We start from the raw sequence: 21,472 nt of genomic DNA on the forward strand, positions 1-21,472 counted from the left end.
GATGTTTCTTGGCCACGGCTAGAAAAACCAACCTGGAGATAATCCCGCTTGTGAAAATCATAAATATTATTTTTGTAAGGGATTAGGAGGGAGTTAAAATCTCAAGGAAATATTCATTGTGTAAGTGGAATATGTCAACTCAATAATACCTGTGTCTGTGATCAATTTTTGCTATCAGTAACTCAATTTTTTAATTTGTGCTTATATAAGACATCTGCTAGTCTTGCTCCTGAGTATGACTCACTGTAGGTTTTTGTTTGACAATGTGGTCTCTGTATATGAAAAAACGTTTACTTTGCTGTGCAGGTTAGATGTAAAGCAGGGCAATTTCCCAATTGTGTTACTGTTCTGCTCATTACCTAATATTTATGCCCGATAGCTCTGTTTATGTTGTCAGATCCTGAACTGTCCATCTCTATCTTAGGTTGCTATGACACTGAGTTTACAGTGTTTAGTAATATTGGAGGAGAAAGAGAAACTTAAAGGAACAATGTGAAATTAAGTATACTTCAAATGATGCTAAGTAAAGTCATTTTCTTTTCTCTTTTGTGATTAAAAATGATGAAACGGAGAGGATACATCCAAACATGGCAATCCACATGAATGCATCTTGATTTTAGATAAGCGATGAGAACAGAAAAGATGTTCTGAATTGCAGGGTTGTGAAAACAATAGAAGAAAGTTTTCTTCTCCCTGTTAATTGTAAAGTCTAGGAAAACTGTAGAAAATAAAGTAACAGTCAGTTCTTTGAAATGAGCAGAAATCTGATTTATGCACTTAAAGCCTTGAAAAGCCCCTGAGACTTCTGAAGTTGATGGCATCCTTGCAGTTTGTCAAGGTACAGACAGCTTTGCTAAGAGTTGCATTCTGTGGGGCTTCACAGCACATTTCTGCATTAACGGAACGTTTACACATAGTTACAAGGCAGCCTTGTATATAGCAGTGTGGTCTAGTTATGCCAGACAGCTGTGTGAATACGCACGACTGCAGAATACGATTTTATTTCCTGAATAGGTCAGTGGCTTACAAGCAATAGGAATTTCATTCCTTATGTTATTCGGTACTTATCCCATGTCTGTAGTTTCTTTTATTTTCAACATGGATTACTTTTCCTTTCCAGGTTTTTTTTCACATACCTTCTGCCACACAGTGCGCCGCCCTCGCTAAGACCATTACTAGATAAGATAGTCAACGCCACAGGTAATCACACTGGATGGGGTAATGCCAAGCTTTTCTTTTTTTGGTGTCACTATCACGTGTGGGGTGTGAGGGGATGCTGCTTTTATATTTGCTGTAAGGAAACTGGATTGTTTATCTACTCAGGATAAATTTCACCCCATACAGAAAAGGCAAAAAGGGCCCTGTATACCAGGTAAATCCCACTGTGAGATATTAACTATGCTTGACAGAGGTCTGGTGCTTCTTCCTGACATGTCTGCACAGTGGTGAATTGAATGAATGCAGTTTCTACATTTATCCCAAGGAGCGATCTAGAGAAAATTCATCATGGCCAGAGGTTGTGCTGTCTCCTGTAGACCATGGTCCTTGTTGCAGAGCTCCTTGTGGTGTCTGGAGAGTCCCTGCTTCTGGCAGGGATATCTGTAACTACCAAAAGGATGCTTACTTGCCTGTCGCCAGTGGTAACTCTGGTGCTTTTATCCCTCAGGAGCCAGAGGCAAGTGAAATTATCATAGACCTTTACTGATGGCCAAGTTAGTGCCTCTGGGACACGAGCAGCTGTGTGCACCACAGTTCTCTTTTGAGGGCTTTTGGCCATAGGTCTAGGGGCTTTGTGTCTTGCGCTATGTTGTGTTCCACTGGGAACTGAATTGTACCAGTCTACTAACAAGCAAATTCTTTGGAGTTCCCTGCATTGGCTGATGTTCACCCCATCTGGGGAGCTCAGTGCAGTGTTTTTTGCCCATGGGCCTTAGATTCCCAAGTGGATGAGTCAGCATTTGACATGCCTAGCGCACATCAGATAAGAAATCTGATTCATGGTCACTTTGTAGTAACTGATGGACTCTGTGTCCACATCACAGCACTGTCATGGAGCAGTCTCTCTTTGAATGCTGCCTTTCTTTAGTTCTGTGAAGGTTGCTCCTCATCTGAATCATGCTTTTTCTATGCTTTTAAAGGAGAGCTTCACTGGGGGATAGATGAAACAGCTGCTCAACTAGAAAGAGTTTTGAGTCTGTATAAGAGTGGAGAGTACCTGCAGAACACTACCCGGATATCGAAATCTGGTAAAGTATTCTTTCTCGAACCTTAAGATTAAAGACTCTGCTTTGGCTGATACTTGAGGTTTGAAAGAGAAAATGTCTAGAAAACAGAGAGCTTACAGGCTGTTGAAGTCATGCACACAATAATCACTTTTTGCTTCCTGGGCACCTTCTGCACCTGAGTGTAGTGGTTGGGCTTGCATAGAGATAAGCAGGCTGCAGTGGTAAAAGGAAGCCTAGCAGAGCCTGGCTGTCCTAGAGGGTCTGTGGAAAATGTGTTTAATCACATACGCACACTTCTTTGCTGTTGGAGCATTAGAACTTGCCCAGACACCAAGACTGAAATAGAAATTCCATAAAGATACCCTAACCCTCTGAGGATTTTCTGAGGCTCATAGGAATTTCATAGAATCATAGAATTGTTGGAGTTGGAAGTGACCTTTAAAAGGTTATATAGTCCAACTTCTCTACAATGAACACGGACACCTACAGCTTGATCAGGTTGCTCAGAGCCCCCCCGAACCTGACCTTGAGTGTCCCTAGAGACAGGGTATCCACCACCTCTGTGGACAGCCTGTGCTAGTGTTTCCCTACTGTAATTTATTTTTTTTTCTAGTTCCAATCTAATTCTCCTCTCTTTTAGTTTGAAACCATTTCCCTTTGTCCAGTCAGAACAGACCCTGCTAAAGAGTCTGTCTCCTTTCTTACAGCCCCCTTTTAGATACTGAAAGGCTGCTATCACATCTCCCTGGAGCCTTCTCCCCAGCTCTCAGCCTGTCTCTGTAGGGGAAGCGTGCCATCCCTTGGATCAATTTTGTGACCCCTCCTCTGGATGCTTTCTAACATGTCCACCTATCAATTCTATCTCTTTCCAATTTGGATAGGAGGATGTTGTGGGGGACTGTGTCAAAGGCCTTACTGAAGTTCAGATAGATGATGTCAGTGGCTCTTCCCTTGTCCATTGACGCAGTTATACCATTGTAAAAGGCCACTAGGTTGGTCAGGCAAAAGTTTCTCACAACTTAACCAAGATGGCAAGACAAAACTTTCATCTTCCTTTATAAGAAAAAGAAGTGTTATTAACAGTCAAAAAAAAAAAAAAAGGAAAAAATCACAACATCAAAATGAGGCTGCGTATAGCATCTTTCTGTTTTTCGTGAGATCTCTGCAGCACTGCAGACATGTAAAATGCTATTGAAGCAGCTGTGATGTGGAAGGATGTATATTCTTCCGGGAAGGATTGGTTGTGGAATTGTGCATGTCAAAGAAGATTATGTATGATGGAAATTCCTGTTAAGCCTAACAATTGAAAAAGCTGTTTTGCAAATTATTTTTGTGTATGTACAATGTTCATGTCAGGCTGTCAGCATAATTGACTGCAAGTTGATAGGAAAATTACAGTTTTGCTGCAAAAAAGCACAGTAAAGAAGAAAAGATGGGTTCTAAATGAAGATGAATGATGGCACAGAGGGTTTTAAAAGTTCGGTGAAGCATTTTCTCTGAAAGAGAGACACAGGAGCCAAATTCAATCCTGTCATAGCGCTGTTAACCTCAGAGGGCCATGACACCAGGGATGAATTTGACCCACTTATCAGAATAATTCAATATTTATTTTGTTGTAAAATTGGCAGGAAAATTGTTGCAGGTGTTCATTTAACTTTCTAATTTTTCGGCTTTTCATCACGATCTGTGCTGAGTGATGCCTGTCAACACAGCAAAATTATTTTCAGCAGTACAATCGATAGTACAAACACGTCCTTTGTTGAAGAAGTGCCAGGAGGGCTGGAGTTTTTCTGTGATGCTGGTTTATTCCAGGTTTAACTGCCGTATCAGGACAATATGAAGCTTTGAATTTTAGAGGTCTGTCATGTTTATAAAGCATCTCAGGGAAGAAAGCTTAGGACAGTAGTAGTAAATGTGACAGTGCGAGTTTCTACTAATACGGAGCAGTGCTCCATGTATGTTTGGCTCCTATAGTAATTACACATTTTTGTGTCAGTTTAATTCCATAGAGTCCTGGATAATATAACACAGAATCTGTCCTTTTTCATAGCTAGTAATACCCTTTGATGGAAGAAACCCCTTTTACTTTTAGGATGCTGCTCTTGGACTTGAGAGAAGCTGCTCTGCAGCTTGAGCAAAGATGTTGAAAATTGGTGGACGTATGTGTATTGTATTTGACCAATCTAAAAGGGTACTAAGTTAAAGATTAGGAGTGTAACACTGAATTCCCTGATATGAAAAAGATCTCAACCAATGGCAAGCCCGAGAAATCAGATATCTTGATGGAAATTACATTTAGATGAGATATGTTTTCAGACTTAGCTGCCATGTCTTTAAGATGTGCAGGCCTGTTTCTTGTTTGTTCTAAGGCTACTTAAACCAAACAGAAAAAAGGTTGTAATTTATTTCTATTTTAAGGCTCCTTTTGCTTGCCAAAAAAGCATGAAGTCATATTATGAGGGTAAAATACCCCTCCCTACCTGCTTATTTCTATCGCTTTTATCCAAAGCACATTCTATCCTCCACTAATATTGGACTTGTAATACCATGCTAGAATTAATATCAGTTCATTTAATTAATATCCTCAGTCCATTGATTATCCAATAAATGAGAAATTCTTCTGATGTGCAGTAATACTGGAAAGAACTAGTGTCTGAGTGGTCATCCTCTTGCTGCTGGAAGACATTCCCAACTGAGCTAGCTTCTTGACCAGCAAAACCAGGGCTGAGCAGCTGAACAGGTCAAATGTTTTCTTGGCAGTAGAAGCGGAGTATGAAAGGGACAGCCATGATTGTTTCCCCTGCTGTCAGCTGAGGTGATGCTTCAGCTTTGTTTGGGAGTTAGGAGGACCCTGCATTACTGTCTGAAATCAAAGCAAACTATTTAGGTGAGATTATAGGATTTTTTAAAACCGTTTTTATCTTGCTCTGTAGCACAATGAAAGTTCAGGGATTGTGTCTTCCAATCCAGCGTCAGCTTAAGATAAAACTAGATTGTGGTTTGGTTCTGAGGCCAGACTGAAGTTAATCAAAGCTTACCTTTGTACACCAGTGTGCCAAGACCTTGCAGACACAAGTTCACATCAGTTTTGTTTTGGACAATGAACATCTCAGAGTGACTGGCTCTGAAGGTTTTCACTCTTCCAAGTAGATAAAATGACAAAAAATAGTGTCTCTGTCTCTCTGGCAATGAAGAGTTTTGACAAAGGAAGGCCTTTTCCTGATAGATGATCTTTACTGAAATCCTAGAGGAGAGTTCAAATCCAATAATTGCAAGATTTTATTTTGTTTTGTTTGAAAAAGAAAACATAGAAGGTTTAAGTAGTGGTGCGTCAGAATTTGTTTTAAATCTAAATGTTTTGAATTATCCATTGTCTTGGATAGAGCATTGTAAATTCTTAGTAGGAAAGAGGAAATCATGATCTTGGGCAAATGATCTAAAGCTGTAACTAAAACGTAAACTTTTAGAAAACAGTCTGTTATCTATCTGAACCTATGTTTTTGAAAGGAAGCCCTCCTCCTACGAACAACGTGAAGTGAGAAAGGTGATATTGATAATCGGCGGGGAAGTGACATGAGGAAAGCTCCTGTCAGCTCTAGTGTTCCCATAAAGAAAGTTTAACAAGATGACATGGTCATATTACAGAAGGTCGTGGATATTAAGCTTTCACTGTGCTTCAGTTGTAAAACATTTTATAGTGCTGTAAATTATATTATGCTCTGGACTTTGCTTTAGTATCGAAGAAACAGAGTAGAGGTGCAGGAGACATTCGATAGCTTCATATGTGTTCTGTAATCATAAATCACACTACTGTTAATGTTGTTGCAGGAACATTGCAGTGTTTAAAACAACACTGAGCAAATATTTTATATTCTGTGGACTCTTAGTCTCTTTTGTTGGAATCCAGAAGAATGAATTAATCCAGAAACCATGCATTTCCTCTGGCATATGTCATCTAAAACGATTATCAAGATTAAGAAATAAGAAATCTGCTGACGCTCATCAGTGACACCCTGCCTCAGTATCAAAATTTGCATTATTTCAATCGAGTGATGTTGATTTGTAGCAACTGAGCGTCCGGATGTCAAGCTAAGCCTCAGCCTTTCAGTTAGCTCAGAATTTACTCAGAAATGCATGAAATCAGCTAATGCTAGTAAATCCGATAGCTTTGTTATTCATTAAAGCTAATAGATGACCCATTATTAGGCCTAAGGGTGTACAAGCTCACAGAAAGGTGTAATAAACTTCTGTTGTTAGTTGAAAGTATGGTCACAGCACTAAAAAGAGGCTGGAAAGCTGAACATTAAGCAAAGACACTTTGTGTTTTCCTTTGTCTTAAGACAATTTGGCAGGGTTATGCTGTATGTAAACATTTACAGTACAACAGTGTTTTGAAAAAATATTCTGCAGGCTCACTATAGCAACCTGCTTAGGAAATTGTAAATCTACCCAAGAATTATTGGAGTCGAGTAGGGTGTGTGTGTTTGCACAAATGTGTATGTGTGAGGGGAACTTTTGCAAGGTTGCTGTGATACAATTGGAGGCCATTTGCCTGTCGTACAGCAGGCAAAAATGCTCAGACTGGAAGGGTTCTGGTGAAGGCACTTGCAAGCCCAACTGGGAGCAGGCCACAGTCCTTGCAGCCTGGATTCTTGATTCATCTCACACTTGTGCATTTTGCCTTTTGTTCCCAGGGATGTGAAAGCTGCTTTGTGATGGACTGAGAGGTAAAGGTGCACAGGCAGTCTACTTGGTGCTGCCTTGCTGTTTCATGGGCAGCCCAGTACTTATCTTTGAGTCCCAGTACCCCGTCCGTGCGGCTCCTGCTGTGTGATGTTAATGAGAATAAAATGTCACTGAATCTATCGTTCTCCATGTTTATTTGTGCTGCAAGGACAGCAGGCTTGCCAGTTTAAATACAGCTCTGTTGTGAGCACAATAGCATGTGGAAAGAGGTAGGATTTGCTTGCAGTCTGTGTGCATGAATCAGCCAAAGGACAAAAGTGCACACCAGAGAAGCTGTGCTGTCTCCTGGTCTTGCAGCAAATCCATGTTCTGGCAGCCATTCCTGTCAGTCCGAACAGCGGGGTTTGTCAGAAACAATTAAAAGCAGAGACATAAAGGATATACCTAGCAAGTTGTTTTCTCTGATGCACCCGAAATGGCTTTCCTTAGCACAACTGCACATAAGGCTTCTTGTTGAAAGAACCTTTAAATGTGAGATATTGAGACATAAGGAAATTTAAAGCAGAAAATGAAATGTGCTAATAAGCATAAGTATGTTATTACCTATTTAGAATCTAATTCTGTGCTCCTTAATCTCCCTGGGAATCAGCAGAACTGTATAGCAAAATACCACTCAGTACTGCTTTTACTGAGATGATTGGCAACAGGAGGCTCTTTCTGCTTACTTGTAAGCAAAGCAATTAAAAGAAAATCCAGATTTGGCTGCTGGAGTGCTTTTTTTTTTCTTTTTTTTCTTTTTTTCTTTTTTTTTTTTTTTCCATAGAAGAGGAACAGGGGAAGGAGGAAAAGGAGTAATGTGATTTCTTTTCAAGGATGAACGTTACTGAATTGATGTCATTGACCCACGCTGTACTGGCAGGTGATAACTACAAAACTGGGCATGTTTCCAACGGGTAGCTGTAGCTGGTAGTAAAAGTGCAATCTGGCTGCTGTGGCTGAAATAAACGGTCATTAGGACTGATTAAAGTCAGATTTTGGGTGACTCAAACAACCTAAAGGGGGGAAACCACAGGCTATTTCACACAGTTTACAGTATACTTGTGGAGTTTTTTATATGACTCAGTCTAGTATAGTGAAAATGAGTATGTTTATAGATTATGGTCGACTTTGGGACAACACAGGTGATTTTTGATGGAAAGATTTTAAAATGAGATTTTAAAGTGCTGGCTTTCTTTTATAGCTCTTGCACTGGTCAGCGAGGTTGCAATTTGTTGAGATGCATACAAGAAGGCGTGTGCTTTGAAAATCACTGCGGCTGTTGTGAGGACTGGCTATTGCTGTAAGAAAATCTTAAGAAGATTTTGGACACATTAAAACAGCATGTTTTGATCATCCGGAACAAACTTCTGAAACCTTTTTAAAACAACTTCTAAAAACATTTTAAAACTATTAAAAACGTTGCAAAAACAAAACTTCTGAGAACTGCCCAGACTCAGCGTAGCAAGATATTCTGAAGTTTCAAAATATTTACGTGGCAGGAAAAATGTTTCCTGGTAGGATTTATTTGTGTAGCTGTGAGCAGCGAATCAGCTCCAGCATGTTAAGATGGAATAAATCTGCTGTAAGTGACATCAAGATCAAGCTTACTGCATTATATATATTTGCTACAGCCCTCACAACATCAGTAGATGAGAAGAAGGCTTCTTTTTCCACTGCAGTAGTGGTAGGAGTGCCTTGAATACCTCTGATCTGTTCCTTGCTCTTGCCTTGATAGACTTCATATACACTATGTCAAACTACGTATATGTACGCAAAAGTGTAAATTTATGGCTGCATTTATAGTATTAGGCAAGTATTTATTGGTTTTAAACACCATCAGTCTGGAAATCGACCAGAACTTTGACCTTTTTATGATGTGATTTATTGCTGTGAGCCTTCAAATTCCATGGACTCCATTTAAGCAAGTTTCAGGTCTTGGCAGGACAAACATCTGAGCTAGAGCTGCACCTAACCCGTTGGAGAATTTCTAAATTGAGCAAATAAGTGTGATGGGGTGACCAGGATGATCATTTAAAGGTGTGGAAAAACCATTGCTGGGTCTGATAGACTTGCCTTGTGTCCATAATACAAGACAAATGCTATGGCATTTTTGTGTTGATATGTATTGCAGGGCACATCACAAAGGCTCTACTGAATTTTGAAAGCAAGAAATGAACGGCTGAAGTGGTTTGGATGTGGAAGGTGTTGTGCTGTGATAGCCCAGGAAAGCTTTGTTCTGTTTGCAGTTTATTTAAGCAGGTTTTATCTAAGAGAGGAACAGCCCTTTAAACTGAAACAAGGAGTACTGATGTTTGGATTCCTTGTGCATTTCCCTCTGACTTACATCTGGACATGAATGAGGAGCTGGTTGCAGTGAGGTTTCTTTCCTGCTGGCTGAGGTTGATAGGGAGCATGGAGCAGCAGGAGGCTCCAGTCATGGCCAGGAGCATTTCCACCAAGGGGCATCCATCTGGAGGGCCCTTCCAGTGGCTCCTCTTGAGAAGAGTGTAATTCTTCTCAACTCATGCAAATTCAGGCTCAGGGGTCAGCTCCCTAATTTGTGACTGTGTAAACAAGGGATTCCAGGAATGTTTGCCTTTGCTTTTCAAAGAGTGAAGGCAGCTACCTTGCCCTGCTCAAGATGAAGCGATTTTTGGATAAAATTCCAGCTTTCTCAGACCAGTGTTTGGTTGGCATTGTAATGAATGTCAGATTTTTTCTATTCTCTATCTCTGATGAAATCCTGTGCTGGTTTCCCAGCATGGCAGGAGCACCTGGCTGGTTTGGAATAACCCCATACCCTTGCCTGTCCCAGTTCCCTGGGGCACATGCTGCATCCCCCTTGGCCACTCGGGTATAGCACCCTAAGTACCAGCTTGAAAGCTGCATCCCCTCCTGCCCCATGAGCCAGGACCCCACTTTGACCATCAACACTGTTGCTGGCCCACCTCTGTCAATTCACATTTCCAAACTGCCCAAATGATTCACCAGGCTCCACGTTTTTACATCTCACTTGCACACATCAATTTCCTTGCCTGGGCTGCCAGGCGCTGATCAATATTCAACAGCTACCATACAGAGATAAGGGGATATTATTCACTTAGATGCAATTATGTTTTCACAGAGAGAAAAAAAAGACTTTACCTATCCACTCACTCATTAGCAGTTTGATTTATGCAACGACCTCTTCAGAAAGAGTGTATATATATTTTTGGTGCTGAAATGAATGTTTCTAATGTGAAACTAATTTTTTCATTCTTAGTCTTCTACTTTTCTTCATGAGTGCTAGTCTGCATTTCCTAAATTAACATAAGGGATTTTTGCCTTTGATGTAAGTGGGACATGATCAACTCTGATGTTTCTTCCTGTTTGTGAGTGTCTTGCAGTAATTTTAATGAGACAGGCTTAAAAAAGAGTGTGTATTTACTGCATTTGTTTCCCACTGTTTCAGACTATGCGGTGTGAATGAGCGGTTGGGTGTGCAATTCTTTTCCTGATTGAAATACTGGCAGTTTAGACCAGAGGCAAGTGTGTCTGCTGGCTTGGTGATGTTTGTAAAATATGCTGTCTGAAATAGTGGTGGGCTGAATCTGCCATGTCAGGAAGAAAATGCCTGAACCAGAGTGACTTAAGAATAGGCTGTGTGTCAGGACGGGCAGCTCTGGTTTCCATAATAGATACAATTAGAAGAAATATAGAATGTATTTATTTTTTGAATAGGATGTGGGAGGGGAAGCAACAGGAGAGGAACCATCTGTTTGTGTGTCTGGAAGCTAAATAGAGATGTTTATAAATGATTAGTTTAATTTGCTGGCGCATTCATTAGCAAAACTCCCATAAGCGGCTGAGAAAGCAAGAAGAGCTGTGAACAGAGAACAAGGGGAGCTCATAAAGGCAAGGGAGACTGAACGGCAGCCAAGGGGACGAGCAGCGCACTGGGCAGCGTGGAGCCCAGGGCAGCCGTTGCGCTTCCTTATGCTTTTTTTCCCTCCTCCTTCTCGAGGCCCAGCGAGCAACTCCCCTTTTGTACTCATCTGAGCGAGCAAAACAAAGAAGTTTGCTTAATTAAAAGGCTGTCTTTTCTTCTCCCTGTAAAGGGGCTGGAGGAAAATGGTGTGCCACTGGGAGAGCGAGGGAGGGCTGGAGCGCCTGGTGGGCTCCCCTGGCAGCCACGCTCCCTGGGAAGTGGGACAGTCAGCCGGGTCATTTGACTGGAGATGTTGATTCAGTAGAACATTATTCCCCTAAAATCTGGTAAAACCAGAGCCTTGCCTGCACACTGGGGAGGGGGAAAGCATTTTGTGCACAGACTGTTTATTTACAGGTGCTTTCTGGAAGAAAAAAGGTGAGGAGAAAGGAAGGAAGGAACAGGAAAGTAAGGTGCAGAGCTATAAACACGTTTGGGAGTGAAACAGGACTGGTACAGTCAGCTTTTTTTGTCATATATTCCTCTCCTAATCTGTTGAAATAAACCTTGCCTGCTAAGAACAAGCAGTTTGCCAGACCTTTCGAAACAATTGTTTTGCTGTGGTTATTTGCAGAGTACCGGCGGGTCCCTGAAGCCTTTATTCCTGATGAGAACTACAGATGCTGGCCATCTTACCATCACAAGGGCTGCCTCCTCTCTGTGTTTGACGTTAATGAAGCCATTGAGATTTGCGACAGCTACTCCCAGTGCAAAGCTTTTGTCCTAACCAACCAGACAACTTGGACAGGTAGGTCGTGATGCTGCTGAAGGGGACACCAGACAAAACATTTGCAGAGGTGACAAGGAAAGTCTGTCACCAGTTTCCACAGTTAGATGTGCAGGCAGTGGCCCAACATGGGATTTTCATGCAACTTTCCAAGCCATGTGATTGTTGCAGTTTGACATGAAACCAAACAAGTTCTTCCATGCATCTAGCTGGGACTTCCTGTCTGATGTGAAGAATGTTTTGCTGCTGGTGCGCTTCTGCCAGCAGGGCTTGGCTGGAGGACAGTGAGGAGGGAGGGTTTCAACCAGTTAGAAGTGGATGGCCTGACACATTTCATCTGGGAAAATCTTTTTTCTAAGGGAAAAAAAACATTTGCTACCACAGCTCATTTTCTTTACCAGAATATGCCTCTTAAAAAGATAAATACACTTCCCCAAAGGTTTGCGGGCCTGGCAATCTCAGTGTGGTTCCCCTGCAGGCAAGTGGTCATGCTGATTAACATCAGTGGAGCATTGCTCCTGGCTCGTGACTGCTCAACCAGGCTGACAGTGATTCTGAGGATCTCCACAGCATGCTGAGAAACAAAAACGTTGCAAGTGTCTGCTAAAACCAGACATGATCATGCATTTAGTGTGGAGTAAACTGTACTATCTTCTTTTGTCTCCATTCGGTGAGATAAGGCCCCACCGAAGTTCAGTGTGAGGTTTTCCTCCTGTAGTGACTGGTTCCAACGTGTGTGTCCTGTGGACTTTCCCAACCTGAGACTGCTGTGTGTTCTTCTCCCTCCCCCAGCACAGCTATTTTCTTGCTTGGGATTGCCAATTTCAGCAAAGGACAGCTTGTCTCCTCTGCTCCTGTCTTTGAGAGGAAGGGTGGCTGATGCAAGCCAACCCTTGGGAAAGCTGATTTAAGGCCTTACTCTACCACAGACTTCAGCGTGGCAATTATTTAGGCTCTGAGGCTAAACTTTCTGTCTGTACAACTGCGATCACAGCACGCCTTAACATCAAAATTTACCCTGTGTGCAAGTGGGTGCTTCGGTTTTGCTTAGCGGAGCAAAATAAATACGCACAAACCAGGCTTACATATGTGCCTGTTTCTTGGTGCAGACCTCCAGCTCTGAAAGTATCACAAATGAGGAGAACCTTCAGACATGCCAGGGTGTTTCAGGGAGTGTAGTGCTACAGCTCTCTGTATTTCTTGTGCTTCTAAGAGATACGAACAGAGACCTCCATGGAACCAGGAAAAACTAGTTTATATTAAATTTGCCTGTGATTAATCAGTGACTACTTGCTCATCATATGAGAATATCAGACTGTTGAAGTTAACTAACATGCTAAAAAATAATTCTAATGGGCTATGGGAGTTTCTAGGAAGTTTACAGCAGCCCCTGTCTCAGATTATAGAATTAAAAGTGAACAAAATGTAGCAACCATGTTTCAAGTATTACATGAAATAGCATTTCTCTGTGCTGTCCCTGATGTGTGAGCGCTTGAATCCCTGCAGTCTGCAGCTTGAAAACTTGGTCAGGAGTTGAAACAACCCGTTTGTCATGTGATACTTTTAAAGAAAATAGTGTTATGGGAGCCCCCTAGAGAGGCAGGCTGGGAGTAAAGAGCACTCGGTGTTCTGAATTTTAGAGAGTGAAGGCAGAAGTTCAGTATTGCTGGAAAATTTCTGCAGCTTCTGCTTCAAGGAGAGGCAGTTGCTGGGTCCATGGGAGGGCAGGAACTTATCTGGAGACACAGATGTGAAAATACGAGACCTGTCCTGCAGCACCCACAGATAGTGGTGATTGAAACCTGAATGAACTCAGCTGAATTTGGTGCCTTACATTGTTTAGGGGGTTATCACTTGCTGGATTATTTATTTATTTATTCGTTCATTTTTGGTATAAAAGGTGTTGCCTCAGCATGTATAAAGCCCAGAGCTATGAAGTGATCAGCAAGAGCTGTTTTAGTGAAGGTTATGTTTAATGTATATTGTGCTGATCAGTGTCACAAAGATTCAAGCATGCAAAGCTGATACCTCTCCTGTGCAGTCAAATGACTGCCCTTCATTGAAGCACTGAACCCAGGTTCATTTATTTCAGTGGGAGAGTCTTTGAAGTCTTCCCTTTTAAAAAATTATGTTACATTTATATTAAAACCTTCAGACCTCTCCCTCATTTACCTTGTCAACTGTATGCAGCTGTGTCTTGACCATAATTGTGTAGATGTACAGAAAGCAGGGAAGATTTAGTACAACTTCAAATGAAAGCATTACAGCTTACAGTTAAAGTTAAGAAAGTCTTCAGTGTTGGATTGCCTAAAGACTGCATTGGTTGATTGTGAATACAAAATGTCATTACGGTAAAGCAGGCAACCTTTTGCTCATCATTTCTAATCACCTTTCTTCCCTTTCTCCTCCCTTTCCTACTATGTGCAGGTCGGCAGCTTGTCTTCTTCAAGGCGGCTTCAAATCATATTATGCCTGATCCTGACAAGATAACGTATGTGAAAGTAACAGACTGACAGCTGAAGTGGCTCAGTCTGATGTGTGAGTGACCAGAGCTGTTTGTGTATAAATATAGGCAGCTGTTATGTATAGGATGGCTGTGTTCGGAGAGATAATTGCACTATTACTCATTCTAATCTATAGAGTGCTAAACAAAACTTTTAAAAGTAACCTGCATGACCAGGATGAATGTGCAATAAGACAACATTTTGAAAATGTGATTTTAAAACGAAGCAAACTACAAAATACGATACACTGTTGGGATGTAATTTTGGATATATATCAACTGGCAGCTCTAACTTTTCTAACCAAGGTTAGTGTGACTTTTCTGACCTGTGTGTGTGTACAGGAACAGAAGTTGATTATTTCTATGAGAAGTCTGTATCTTCTGCATTGATATTTATTTGAGCTCGTACAATCACAACAGAGTAACTGAAGCATATCAATTTGTAAGCTAAATATCAAACATTGCTGAAGACAATCAGCATTCATGTTAAAGCTATCGAATATGCAATAGCAACATGTTTGTCAAAATGAAAGAATTGATTATGTTTAGAATTGCAAGACTGTAGCTAATTTTCATTTTCGCTTCCAGTGTTATCACAAAGGTTCACTTTTTTAATTTAAAAGAGCCATTTTGTAGGTCTAGCAAATCACATAAGCATTTGAATGGTCCCCCTGAAAGGCAGGGGCTTACCCAAGTGCTGAATGCATTGCTGAATAGGGATAGGCCTAAGCATATGCTTACAATTAAGCCTGTGCTTAAGACTTTTGTTGAATCAAGTTTGAATTGTTCATGAAGCCACATCTTTGACAAACTGGCAAAACAATCCATCTGGTGGAACAGGACTATTTTATGGAATACCTTGCAGTTATTCATATTTTTATCATCAAATCCGTGGTTTTCTAAGGCACCGCTTGCTAATTCTTAGAGTAAATGAAGTAAATGACCTTAATAATGGTAATTGAATGCTAGCCTTAATTCTATATAAAATGCTTTTTATAGGCATGGTGTGTCTAGAGAATTTGCTTTCAGTGAAAGCAATGAAGTAAATGCTAAAGTGACCAATGTCATACTGTTTTGTAGTTTGTACAGCCAGGGAAAAAAATGTGCATTTGTTTCTTAAATGGTTTATTTTTGTAATAAATAAAAGATAAATACAATCTCTTTCTTACTTACTTTTCTTGTGTTGGAAATAAATGCCAGAATCCAGTGAGGATTCAGTTATGGTGTACTGTAAGTCAAATTAAATCCAGGGTGTTATTTCCAGGAATGAGCTGATGTTGCTCCAGTGGCTTCCAGCAAGGGGTGTGTTTCAGGATCCAGGGATGGCTTTTGTGTATTTGACTGTCACAACGCAGGTGACCACTAGAAGACAACACTTCATCAGCCTTTCCTTTTCTGAAGTTTGAGTCATGTCAGTACCATTTGTAGAGGGGCAGAGGGTGAGAATAGAACCTGAAGTAATTAGCCGTGGTGCTAGATGGTTGATTTTCTTACTGGACATAGAGAGAAGGGTAGCAGGAGAGCAAGGAAGAGGGGCAGAAATTTTCATAGTCCAAGTGATTGCACAGAAGGTGTGGTCAGATGGTGACACAGTTGGCAGCAGGTCTTGTCTTACCACGGTTCCTCTGAGGTCACTGATATCCTAACGACTTCTGGCAGTCCACTGAAATGACGTGCTGTAATGGGGGTAACTCACAGATTATCAAACTACCCGCCGCAATAGCTCAGCTGATTGTGTCGCAGTGCACTTAGAAACCCATCAATCACACTGTGGTAATAAACAAACACTACAGATTCTTTTAAAATTGCTACATAAATCATGCCAACGCACGCTGCACAGTTCATTGAAGTGATATGGGCTGTTGGCACTGAGGTGCTGGTATGTATTTGGAAAGTGTTTAGCCTCCTGTGATTGCCTCCCCATTTAAGGTCTACACACCATTCCAAAAATACTCAGCATTTATAAACAAAGTGAATGATTAAATCCTTTAGCTGTGTTCCTAGATAAAAAATTGTCAACAGTTAAAAGAAAAAAAAAAAAAAGATATGTGGGGTAATTCTTTAATACTGTGGGAAGGTACCTAAGGATAATTTCACTTCATCATTTTCTGCATGCCTGAAAAAAAAAAAACAACAACACCTCTGAAGTTAAAAATTGTTTATCTCTGGAATTAAACAAACTTGCCAAACCAATTTACATCAGTTTTTGCAAACAGAGATCAAGTAAGTAAGAAACTGCCATGAGCCAAGAAGCTGGATTCTAGATTACAGCAGTAATCAACTTTATATAGGCAGCTTTATAACTCTTTGAGAGTAAGGCTTTCCAATGGAAATCGTGATTAAAATCTTAATAAGAGAGGCGTGATACTACAACAAGTGAGTTTAATAGCTGTAATAAGCACTGGTAAAAGCTTGAATTCATGGGGAGAAAGTGTCTTTGGCAGCTGTGGGTCTGATTCAGCAGTGCTGACTGGCGCTTGTGGCATGGAAACCCCTGAGAAACCACAGCAGAGGAGGAGGCAGAGCTCAAAGAGAGCTGGCAGGTTTGTTCTACTCAGCCAGGAGCCGTACCATGTCTTCTGTGGAAAAAAGCATTTCTATTTCCTCCCCGTCCATAACTTTTTGACTGCTTTTTACATTTCCTGACATACTCAGGCTGCAAGGTAGAAATATGAAAGAAGACACCCACACGGCTTTAAATGACTGATGTCTGTGTGTGTGCATGCACGTGTGTGTACGTGTACACTTATTTATGTCTATGTCACACTGAACAGAGATTATTTACCTAGTGAAAAAGCAATTGGCTACGTACAAAATGAAGTGCTAAACAGGATGTTGAATTCATCTGGAGAAGTGAGAGCTCCATGAAGTCGCAGCTCTCTGCAGGTTTGTGCTGCGTGCTTGTTCCAACCCGGGGCTGCAGTGCCCTGCTCACACTGTGGCATAAAGTGCCTCCAAGGGCTGCCCATGCTTTTCCTGCCTGACTTACGGAGTGATGAATTTGTATCATTTGTACCACGGCTTACAGTAAGTGAATGCAACCTTGTGTTTATCGTAGATGAACAAAGGAGTAGATGTGGTGGCTAACATGTCAGTTCTAGACAATTGTCTGGAAAGAGGTAGTTACCGCGTGGGCTTTCTCTGCTGTGGTCATGGATTCCTACAAAGTTGTCCTGCTCTACTGCTCTCCCACACTCTCTGCAACAGCAGATACTTGGTGATATATATGAGGTGTGCATTTCAGAGAGAATTAGAGAAGCAAAATATATACCTTTTTACACTTTGCCTGGTGGATGTGGAGTGCTGACTGTTAATGTTTATAAGGCCCCACGACTTTGTGAGTCACTATTTTGAGTGAAGAAGATATACTTGTTGATAATAAGGTAGATGAGGCAAATGATTCAGAGGACTACTTCTGAGAGCTCCTGGGACATGTAAGGGCCATATCCATCCTTCAGTACAGATGTGAACACTGGCATTTTAACCCTAACAGGTAACTTGCTTGCAAGTAACTACAAGCATATTTTTTTCAAGCTGACGTGGATGGTTTTGAAAGCTGCATTTTAAAAATGTAAAGGAAGTGAAAGTATCACATCTCTTCCTTTCGTAGATGCACACAGTCAACATTTGTCTTTGTTTAATAAGTGCTCCATTTCCCCATGCAAGCTGAAGGGAAATATAATTCAATAGGAGCCATCCTGATTATTAAAGTGTCTCTGATGTCAAGCCAGAGGTCAAACAACGCCTTTATTAGAAATTGTGGCTTGTAAACAATAAATCCCCACTCAGCACAGTTTTTCAGCAAAAGACTGTAGGGCTAAGAAGGAAGACTAAACTATTCAGTGACTACTTGAAATGATAAAGCCAAAATTTGATCTCACTTAGCTTGATTTTTCCAGTGTAGTCCAGTTAATCCTTGATTGATGTTCATACAAAACAGAATCAGACTGTTAGATGTGTAGCTGTGAAGTACAAACAAAATAAAACCCACCTCTTGGATCTAAATGCTCTGACCATAAAAGTGAAGAAAAATACACTGATTTCCCCCTATATTCATACACATAATATGTGTGTGTAAGCATGTGTATAAAAGGTTCATGTGAAAGTCAAACAGTGACAACATGGAGCATTACCCTTATGGTGGAAGCTTTAGCAAGACTAAGCAAATTAAAGACACACCATTCAATAAATAGTCTCAGGAAAACAGTATTATTGCTACAAATTTACTGTTCAACAGTAAGAGGTTTCATGTCATCCTCATTTATCATCCTTCTGCCGAGTTCAAGTATGTCCTAACAAGTCCGAGTTTTCAGCATTCAGAAGTACCCAGCGTGTATGAAGACAATGGTACAAATTGGTATTTACAAATAAATAAATAAAGCTTTCTATAAATACACCAGAAGAAATGTGGAGCAGCCAGTCAAATGGAAAGTGAGGGGCACAAAAGCAGTTTTAGAAATGGGCATGCTTCGCATTTCATACAAGACCTTGATTCTGTGCAAGTTCATGACCTATTATAAACATTACATGACTTATTACCAGGCCTCACCTCATTCTTAGACACGAGCTATTGATCATATGAATGCTATTATTTTCACATATTTTACCATCCTGCACTGTAGTCCCATGAGTGGCAAAACTAATGCCCATTTCAAGAACAAAACACCTCAATTAAAAGTCAAATCTTCATCTGCATGTGGTTCTGATTTCTGATTCAGGATGAAAGTTAGGCAACACTCAGGTTTTAAGCAGAGAGAATACTACAGGGGCAAAAAATAATACCTGCTTTATTGTATAGGCAATGAGTCTGCAAATAGACTGTATATTCTACCTAGAGAATTAATGTTTAATAACTTGGGTTGCAGGTCAAGGTGGCAGATGTGAAAAGAAATTACCATATTTCAGCCTTATATTGCAACATATGTTTCATGACCTATAATTACTCTGATATATGGTTCATTTCTTAAAGACCAAGCTCCTTGAATTATGTGGTTACACAGGAACATACTTTTCTTTGTGTTTTTTTTAGCAGCTACTAGAGTGTGAATAAAAGAGAACTGTATGAGTGTAATAATACTCATGCAATTCAGAAACCACTGTAGTTGTGGTGCTACTGAGTCTACTGATTAACAGTAATTCCCAAATGGATGCTGATGCTAGGCAAAAACATCACAGGATGGCAAATATATACATCATTTTAAAAGTAATAGGAAAGGGACATGGGCACTAGGTAATAAAAAGGTATGAGAAAAACAGAGATGCCATTTATATAAGAAATATTTGTTGGGTGGTCAAAATTTACTGTGGTGGAGAAACGAGTGTGGAGTACCAAAATTCTCCATTAAAACTCAGGAACGGATTAACTCTCATCTCTCTGTGGTCACCAGCCCATGTCTATCAGTTCTCAGTCTCTTCAGTACCCTGCAAGTTATTTCTGTCTGAGCTTCAGTCTTCCAGTTCTTGCTCACCAGTGTTGGACTGTTTGTGTGTGACAGAACAAAATTCCAGCATTTCAGTAACCCATCAGCCAACATTGGCTCTTGCTTTGTGTTGCAATTCACTCTCCAAAGTTGGAATGGATGTGCCTTCAGCTTGCTTGGAATCAATTCCTTAACTACTATTGTACCTACCTTTCTCCTATGATGAGATAAAGCACCCTCCAATGCCATCTAGTGATGCCGACAGATTTTTTCAAAAATTTATATCTTAAGCTTTCCAAGTAACCATTGTGCACGTGCATTTTGATTCCTTCCAAATTGTTTGGTGATGTAAGAGAGCACAGTATCTGCTCCAGCTGTCACCTGGAAAGTCATTTGGTGCCAAGTGCCTGCATCTTCCATCCTGTGCGCCTCTGATGCAAATTCTACCAAAGGACCTCATGAAGCTGCCTGTTCAGTACCTTCTGAGGGCCATGCATCTCACTTTTAAAGCAGAGCTCCAACTGCAAAGTCCTACCATAGTAATTTTATAACTACACAGTATCTCCTATAGCAAAGCAAGTATGACTGGCATCAAATTTCTGTTGCTGTGCCCTCTCAGACATGTTGAGGCTCAAATCTGAGGAACTGAACACAGAGGGGATGAAGGAAGGAATGGCAAATTTGCTGTGTATAATGTATTGGACACCATCTGTATTTTATTCAAATAGGGATATATATTTTGTGAAAATAAAAACCAGCCTCATGAGTCAGTGTGTGCAAGGCAGTCACTTGAATATCTATAATGGGAAACATGCTCTAGGTTGGAAGTTGCAAAGGGAAATCAAATGTTTGAAGTGTCAAACTTGGAAAAATATAAAATACGCCTGACACCGTAGCTATTGAAGCCAAAATGAATAAATCATCATCTCAGGAAAGAAAACCCCACCAAGCTCTTGGCTATAACCTTCATTTTCCTATACTCAAATAAAATTACATACAACCTGATAATTTAACCAGACTTGTCAATAAGAACTGATGGCTTCAACAGACACTATCACTTCATGCTTCAGTGTGTGCTTCAGAAGCATCCAGTATATTATCCAAGAAATAAATTTGATGTCAAGCTTTTCTCTTTAAGTTGATAGAAGAACCGTATGCAGTGGAGCTGATGTAAAATATGTCGTATTGCAGAGCATTAGAGTGAAATGAAATTAATGCCAGCTCAGTAATTTATTCCCTATGTATGGCCTTTCCTGAGCAGTTATGCAAGAAGTATTTTAGTATCTTTCTAAGTAGGGCAAGCATGACTTCCAAGAAGGAATTTGAGAGAAGTTTTGAGGTTAAAACAGTAGGAGCCTGAGCTTGCACTCCCATCTCTATTACAGTCTCACTGCTGATTCTGGTCAAACCTTAGACCATTTTTTCTTTATGTAAATCTCATTGTCAGAAATGTGTTTTGCAAACATTGCTGTACCCAGTTGTGCAAGTCTGGAGAAAGTAACTGGGACCCAGTGTTCTCTGGCTTTGTCTGCATCAGGGGTTTTATCTATAACAAATCAAATAGCTTGATGGAAAGATGAGAATAGTGACTATAGCTGCAATTCGACATGCCATAATTTGGGCAAATTGAGGACTTTTGTTTAGTGTTTAAGATGGATACATACCTATTTATTTATTTGTCAGAAGGGAATAGTCCCTGGAAATTGCAAATCAAAATCTCATTTTTACTTGCTTAGAATAACCTAGCTGGCCTTTTACCTGCTAAAAATAGATTCACCAATCTAAAGGCTATGTTATGTGGAGCCTGAGCTGAATGCACCATTGAGGGAAAGAATGATGGGACTGGATTCAACATCCCCATTCACCATGACCCTAGATGGACGTTTCAAAAGGCTTTCTCCAGAA

At 40.6% G+C, this 21,472-nt stretch overlaps 1 protein-coding gene across 3 annotated transcripts in view; it reads left to right on the forward strand.

The window, feature by feature from the left end:
• Window positions 1-16,255, forward strand: part of PKDCC (protein kinase domain containing, cytoplasmic) — a 33,816-nt gene extending 17,561 nt beyond the window's left edge. The window contains exons 4-7 of one of the 3 annotated variants that reach the window (XM_031595074.2): window positions 1,121-1,200; window positions 2,139-2,246; window positions 11,492-11,665; window positions 14,072-16,255. In XM_031595074.2, coding sequence (XP_031450934.2) covers window positions 1,121-1,200; window positions 2,139-2,246; window positions 11,492-11,665; window positions 14,072-14,157 — 448 coding nt within the window. In that variant the 3' untranslated portion in view covers window positions 14,158-16,255. Of the gene's footprint in view, window positions 1-1,120; window positions 1,201-2,138; window positions 2,247-6,919; window positions 8,126-8,151; window positions 11,465-11,491; window positions 11,666-14,071 lie in introns of those variants that run through there. The other 2 variants (XM_090135126.1, XM_090135127.1) reach the window with 2 other exon arrangements.
• Window positions 16,256-21,472: the final 5,217 nt, after the last annotated feature.

This window comes from Phasianus colchicus, chromosome 2 (assembly GCF_987193195.1).
Source record: "Phasianus colchicus chromosome 2, bPhaCol1.hap1.1, whole genome shotgun sequence".
Taxonomy (NCBI): domain Eukaryota; kingdom Metazoa; phylum Chordata; class Aves; order Galliformes; family Phasianidae; genus Phasianus; species Phasianus colchicus.